The 7,301-nt window shown below is 34.1% G+C and overlaps 1 protein-coding gene across 2 annotated transcripts; it reads left to right on the top strand.

Annotated features, from left to right (window-relative positions):
- Positions 1 to 332: 332 nt before the first annotated feature.
- LOC108484138 (very-long-chain aldehyde decarbonylase CER1-like) lies at positions 333 to 6,695 on the top strand. Of its 2 annotated transcripts, XM_017787815.2 has the most exons (10): positions 333 to 1,048; positions 1,153 to 1,376; positions 1,456 to 1,688; positions 2,162 to 2,381; positions 4,651 to 5,026; positions 5,130 to 5,237; positions 5,377 to 5,577; positions 5,767 to 5,868; positions 5,961 to 6,134; positions 6,259 to 6,695. In XM_017787815.2, the coding sequence occupies exons 1-10, from the start codon at positions 989 to 991 to the stop codon at positions 6,433 to 6,435; spliced, it is 1,875 nt and encodes a 624-aa protein (XP_017643304.1). In that variant the 5' UTR covers positions 333 to 988; the 3' UTR covers positions 6,436 to 6,695. The 2 variants fall into 2 exon arrangements, with proteins under 2 accessions (XP_017643304.1, XP_052886075.1); XM_053030115.1 differs by lacking the exon at positions 6,259 to 6,695 and having other exon boundaries at positions 5,767 to 5,830; positions 5,961 to 6,021.
- Positions 6,696 to 7,301: the final 606 nt, after the last annotated feature.

Genomic DNA, 7,301 nt, shown 5'->3' with positions numbered 1-7,301 from the left:
AAAATATTTTTAATATTCAAATTTTAGCAAGTAAAAGTAAAAATTTATTCTAATGCCTGTAATATTATAATAAATAACAAAGGATATTTCCGTTAAAATTTCTCCCAATTTTTATTTGTAATAGATTATAAATATAGATTTTATATATATATATATATATATATATATATATGTAAGATTTTCAAATTTAGTTGTCTAATCTAAGGCTGAATTAGTGATAAACTGTAATCCTGTCAGATCAACGGTTAACTCTGAAGTTTAATGATTTGCTAAGTCCAAACTACCTATATATATTCTATATATATGCATATTACTCTTTGTTTTTTGTTCAACAATCATAGATATATGCTATCCGCCTGCAGAATACTATGCATATTGCATACATAGCTTGGGCTAAATTTGTTTGGTGCGATAGGGATACACGAAGCCTAGCGGAGTAAATAAGCTAGGCAAAAAAGCAAGTTAAAGTCAGTGGGCAGCTTAGCCAGTTTAACTGCTAAGCATCTCAAAAATGTGAAACGTAGAGATAGCGTGTGACTGGAGGAACCTAAATCTTAAACACTGAATTTGCATGGCAGCACATTTTCTGGCACAGTTAGTGAGGTACTATTCAATTCAAAATGTATTAAAAGGGAGGAAGATAAAGGGTGAATAAAGACAGTTTTGGTTTTCATACAACGGAGTGGACCATAACCGGCCGAAACCGTTGAGAACAATAAATTCGTGAATTAAAGTAGTGTCCAAAAATTGCAAAGTGGCAGGCATCTTTTACATATTTATGTTTATCTGGTATTCTGGCTACTCTTGCCAGCTTAATCGGTTGGGATGAAGAAATAAGACGATCACGAGGACGAATGTAAAGGTTGTAGGTTTACAGTACAGCTTGAATGCACCATATATACCACCTCCCTCCACATACAAAGCAACTCAACCTCGTAATAGTAATAAAATTCCCTTCCAAAGCCATTTGCAGCTAGCTCACCAAATCATGGCTTCTAAACCAGGAATTCTCACTGACTGGCCATGGACACCTCTTGGAAGCTTTAAGGTAAGATGATCTCCTTCCTCTTGCTTTTGATTATTTTGTATATTAATTTTCTCATGCATTTCCATGCACTTATATATGTATTGCTGTTGGATGGATTTTTATAGTACATAATCCTGGGTCCTTGGGTTATGGAGACCATACACTCGATTATGGTTAAGGATCCACAGGAATGGGACCTGACCAACTTTACGGTAATCCCATTCATGTTATGGAGAATGTTGCACAACCAGCTATGGATTAGTTTTTCTCGTTATCGAACTGCCAAAGGCACTAACAGAATTGTGGACAAGGGTATCGAATTTGACCAAGTCGACAGGGAAAAGAATTGGTAATATGAGTTACATTTGTTTCTGAAAATTAATTAATTTTAAAAAGTGGTTATTAACTATTAATCATGAATATTGCAGGGATGATCAAATATTGTTCAATGGAATCCTGTTTTTCTTGGCTAACAAATACGTCCCCGGGGCTTCACACTTACCACTATGGAGAACGGATGGTGTGATTATAACCATGTTGCTCCATGTCGGTCCTGTGGAGTTCCTTTACTACTGGTTTCATAGAGCTCTGCACCATCATTATCTTTACTCTCGTTACCATTCTCATCACCATTCCTCCATTGTCACTGAGCCTATCACTTGTAAGCACCTTTGACTCTTCTCTGCTCCATCCACTTCTTTATTATTAGTTTAACATGATACTGAAAGGCATAAATAGTAATGGACAGTCTGTGCTGTGTTGTTATTTTTTATTTAATTAATTTCTAAGTAGGAAGAACAGGATTACAAAATAATCCGATTAGAAAGGAGGGCACTGTCTTGTTGTCCCATTGGCGTTTGCTATATCATGTTTACTTATATCAAATAGAAATGCATTATTTAATGGCAGTGGGACCGACGAAGATTACTTAATTAATTTATTGAACTAGAACTGAAATTTAAAACGACATTTTGTTCAGTTTTGGGGCCAACAAACAGTTTAAACAATAATATACATAGAATCGTCACCAAATTTTATACTGCTTGGGCCATATATCACAAAATTAGTAAGTTGATTATATAATGTATAATTTTTGTTAAGAATAATAAAGAATAATAAGTGTACGTGTTGCAGCTGTGATACATCCATTTGCAGAACACATAGTATACTTTGCACTGTTCGCAATACCAATGTTGACAGTTGTGCTTACTGAAACTGGATCTATCATCGCTATTGCTGGCTACATCACTTACATCGACTTGATGAACAACATGGGGCATTGCAACTTCGAGCTTATCCCCAACTGGGTCTTCTCCATTTTCCCTCCTCTCAAGTACCTAATGTACACTCCATCGTAAGCCCCTCTCTCTCTCTCTCTTAAAAATCAAATTCCTTCTTTGGGATTATGACAACTGCAAGCACATGACATAACTAGTAAAAGAAAGGGACAAATTCACTACTTGCAAACCAACTAAAATAAGGGGCAAAAATTTATGACCCGAAAAGAAAGGTCTGACATGGTTGTGGCACGTGGGCCCTTCTGCTAGATGTATAATTTAACTTTCCTCATTCATTCTCTCGTAGCTTTTGTTCTTGTGTCTCACCCAACAAAGTTTGACTCACATGATATACAATGCGTAGAAAGTAGATATTTTATATTGTCTAATTAAGCCCGTAATTAGGAAATTTTACTACTACCTGGATACGTGTCAGCCATCTTTCCAACCATTTTGCACTTTGTGCAACTTGCACCTTGACAAATTAATTGTTTCAAAAATGATGAAGATGGCTTTCGCTGTAAGAGTATCTGTTCTCGTATTGAAAGCTTGTCTGCTTTTTCCAACAGAGGGTCTCAGTTCTCTACAGATATCTCATCCGCTTTTCGTTCTTGGGCTGCCTTTATTAATATTCCGCCCTCAACTTTTGAAATACGAGAAGAAAACTTAAATCACCAACATTATCTATTTTTCTGAAACAATTATTGTCTAATGATTGCGTTAAATGTTAAAAAATAATTTTTAAGATGTCTGATTGGTGTTATTGTGTTTTTTTTCACCTTGTATCATATTGATATACGCTTGTATCAATATTTTAAAATTTTTAGGTGATCATATTAATAGTCAGTACCCTTTTATTATATTAAAAATATTTTTTGGGTGCTGAAATAATAATAGTTGACATTATTTTTAAAATTTTAAAATTTTTAGATATTAATATATTGATGGCAGACACCTTTATACTAAATTAATTTTTTAAGTGTTAAAACATTGATAGTTGGCATGCTAATATCAGATTAAAATTTTTTTTAGATGTTACGATATGACTGACACCTCAATATTAAATTAAAAAAAAAATTTAGGTGCTTTTGAAAAGCTCAGCCGACCATTTAAAAAGCTAGGCTCGCATCTCAAGGCTTGATGCTGGCCATTTAAAGATTAGGCTCGCATCCTAAGGCCTGTAGGTCCAATCAAGTTTTTAATTTTTATTTGTTTCTTTAAATATTTCTTTATTTAGTTTTATTCTTTAAATATTCTTTTTAATTAAATTCTAATATTTTAAATTTAAATTTATTCCTTTATATTTATATTTTAATTAAATTCTATTGTTTATTTTAATTTTTTTTCTTTAAATATTTCTGTACTTAGTTTATTTCTTTAATTATTTTTAATTAAATTCTATTCTTTTAAACTTAAATTTATTCATTTAAATTATTTTTTAATTAAATTCGATTATCGACTATCAATGTCTCATCACCTAATTTTCTTTTTTTAAAATCTGGTATAAGGTTGTTCACTATCAGTGTCTTAATATAATTTTTTTTTAAATTTTAATAAAGGTGTCGACTATTAGTGTGCCACACCCTCAAAAAAAATATTTTTTTAATTTGATCAAGGGGGTGCTGGCCATCAGTGTGCTGCCATCCAACTTTTTTTATTCAAATACTGATATAAACGTATACTAACATGATACGAGATGAAAAAATACAAGGTTATTAGCCATCTAGTCCTCAGTATTCAAAAAAATATTTTTTTACCACCTGGTACAATCATACAATCAAAAAATTAGCTGATGCTGATTATTTATTACCCACAACTCAATTTTAGTATTCATTTTAAATTATTTAGATGATAATTTTTTAACTAGAATCATTTACATAATTAATTATTTTTTTAGGGTTATTTGAGTAAAAAATCAAATCTTTCAGGAATTCACCTCCGTCTTCCCGATAATAGTACTAATTGCCATTGACGCAGTTACATCATTAGACCCACAGAATGTCTTAAAAAGCTAAGCATGTATCACACAATAGTTTTTAAATATCTACTTGACATTAATAAATAATGAAAATTTAGACAGGTTTCACTCTACATCACACACAATTCATCTTTGGCCAGCCATTAATTAATGTTCCGTAATCAATTTTGTACTTGCCCTAAACTTTTGAAAATCCTGAGGAATTCAACTCCGGTTTGCCCTGATAATAGTACTAATTGCCATAGACGCAGTTACATCATTAGAGCCATAACATGTCTTAAAGCGAAGCATATATAGTATAGTAGTTTTTAAATTTCTACTTATTGCTTATAATTTGACGTTCAAATAAATAATGATAATTTGAACAGGTTTCATTCACTACATCACACACAGTTCAGAACCAACTACTCATTATTCATGCCATTTTATGATTATATCTATGATACAATGGATAAATCTTCGGATATCTTGTACGAAAATTCACTCAAAAGAAAAGAGGAAACGCCCAACGTGGTTCATCTAACGCACTTAACCACACCAGAATCCATCTATCATCTCCGCCTTGGATTTGCCTCCTTGGCCTCTAAACCTTACTCGTCAGCTTGGTACTTGTGGTTGCTCTGGCCTGTTACATTGTGGTCCATGGTGCTTACCAGGATTTATCGTCGAACTCTTGTTGTTGAAAGGAACCGCTTCCATCAGCTTAGATTACAAACATGGGCCATACCCAAGTACGGAATACAGGTAAGGAAGCTTTATTAACGCAACTGCTAGTTGGTGCAACCAAATACAAAACATGTAGACATGTATAGTGTTAATTGTTAACATTGCTGAAATTAATTTTCAGTACCGCTTGAAATGGCAAAAGGAATCCGTCAATAACATGATTGAGGAAGCTGTATTAGAGGCTGAGGAAAAAGGTGCTAGTGTGTTGAGTCTAGGCCTCATGAATCAGGCAAGTTTTTCCCCCTCTTCCCACGAATCAATCACCATGCTTGCGGGAAAATTACATTAAAAATAATTTTTTTAAAAAAGGTAAAAATAATTTTTAACGGAAAAGATAGAAGTATGATGCTAAAATGAACACAATGCAGGGTGAAGAGCTAAACAGGTACGGTGAGGTCTATGTGAAGAAGCATCCTCAGTTGAAAGTGAAGTTAGTGGATGGGAGTAGCTTGGCAGTTGCAGTTCTTCTAAATAGCATACCAAAGGGAACAACCCAAGTACTCCTTAGAGGCCACTTGACTAAAGTTGCTTTTGCAGTTGCCTTTGCCCTATGCCAAAAGGGCATTCAGGTACTATCCCATTCCATTGCTTACTCATTAATTAGCTAGCCACATAAACAGGCAGTGCTTAGCTCTCCAAAGTGTCAACTATGTCTAACTTTCCTCTAAGGAAATTTGAAGCTCTAACTCCATTGGGTTGTTTTCAGAATCATTTTCCTCTTTTACAGTATCATAATTTTTAATTTTAATTCATTGTAGGTCACTATATTGCGTGAGGATGAATATGAGAAGCTTGATAAGTCACTTGGAACCAAATCTGAGGGTAAGTTGGTTACCTCTAAGAGTTATAGCTCTTGCAAGGTAATAAAGTCTCATGCCTCTAGCCTAGTCCTTTGCAAATAAAAATAGTTGAAATGGCTAACAAGTGATGATGAATTATTGATATGTTGCAGGTATGGTTTGTGGGAGATGACTTGACCGAAGAAGAGCAAAGAAAGGCAAATAAAGGAACACTATTTATTCCCTTCTCGCAACTTCCACCAAAAAAATTGCGCAAGGACTGCTTCTATCACACAACACCAGCGATGCAGACTCCGACGGCCCTTGAGAATGTGGATTCTTGCGAGGTTGGCCTTGAAACTTACTTACATGCCCCATTATCTCTGAAATTAATTAAAAGTTCCAATTTTTTTTGTTCTACTTTGTTAAAATATATGTACCAAAGAGTGACAATATGAATGCATGTAATAGAACTGGTTGCCAAGGAGAGTGATGAGTGTATGGCGCATAGCTGGGATACTGCATGCTCTGGAAGGATGGGAAGAGCACGAATGTGGTTACACCATGTCTAACATTGACAAAGTTTGGGAAGCATGTCTCAAGCATGGATTTCAGCCTCTGAAGGTCCCAACTCAATCAAAGTCCTAGAAGATATTTGGCGATTTATCTAATTAATCTACTTGATAACTATGTTTTCTATGTATAAGCATTTACCTAAATAACATTATCCTTATCCTGGATTCATCATGCGACTCTATCGGGTCATAGGTTGCTCTCAGAGTGAAACTATTTACTATATATTATACTCTTTAAAATTTTAGGCTGTTTGTGGATTGTTGATTGTATAATTGCTTGCTTTGATTATGTTGATTTTGTTGGCCTTCCAACACGAATACTCGCCACAACAATACCTTGATTAATCTATATAAATATGATGTTTTAGGCCCTTAACGGGCTGACATAGTCCAATAGGGACAGGTATAAATTTGATGCTAAAATCGATTTACTTCTTTTATATAATATTGGAGTGGAAAATGAGAGTAATATAATTTTAATTCATGTCAAATAAGTATATGATAATTGTTCTATAGAAGTGAAAAAAAAAATCATCTTTGGTATTAACATTACTGCTCCCGAAGTTTAAGAAAGCACTCGTTGACATTTCAAGCTTGCCCTTCAATAAAAGACACACAAAAAGTATTATCATCCTAAAAAAAATTAGCTCACTGATTTCAAATAGAAATATAACTTTATACAGCATTGGAAATGATCTTTTATCGCATGTTATAGACGAAAACTCGAAACTGTATACTACATAAGAAACACAAGGAAAATTTACGTTACATTGGATACGCTGCCAATAAACCACATGCTTTACATTGTAGCCGAAAACAGTACAGGCCCAGATTTCTTCCTCGGCTTCGAAGATGTGCAGCTGCATCAGATGGAGCCTTGCAGGTTACAAACAGTCAAACATATTTGGACCGTTCAGCTTAAGACCAAGTGTGGGCTAT

This window comes from Gossypium arboreum, chromosome 6 (genome assembly GCF_025698485.1).
Source record: "Gossypium arboreum isolate Shixiya-1 chromosome 6, ASM2569848v2, whole genome shotgun sequence".
NCBI classification, from domain to species: domain Eukaryota; kingdom Viridiplantae; phylum Streptophyta; class Magnoliopsida; order Malvales; family Malvaceae; genus Gossypium; species Gossypium arboreum.
This window is presented reverse-complemented; position numbering and strand designations above follow the sequence as displayed.

Bases quoted from the DNA above. Each gene is read 5' to 3' on its own strand.
- LOC108484138 (XM_017787815.2), top strand. From the start codon at position 989: ATGGCTTCTAAACCAGGAATTCTCACTGACTGGCCATGGACACCTCTT. The intron at 1,689-2,161 runs GTAAGCACCTTT...TACGTGTTGCAG, and splicing joins TGTCACTGAGCCTATCACTT to CTGTGATACATCCATTTGCA. The intron at 6,135-6,258 runs GTTGGCCTTGAA...TGCATGTAATAG, and splicing joins AGAATGTGGATTCTTGCGAG to AACTGGTTGCCAAGGAGAGT.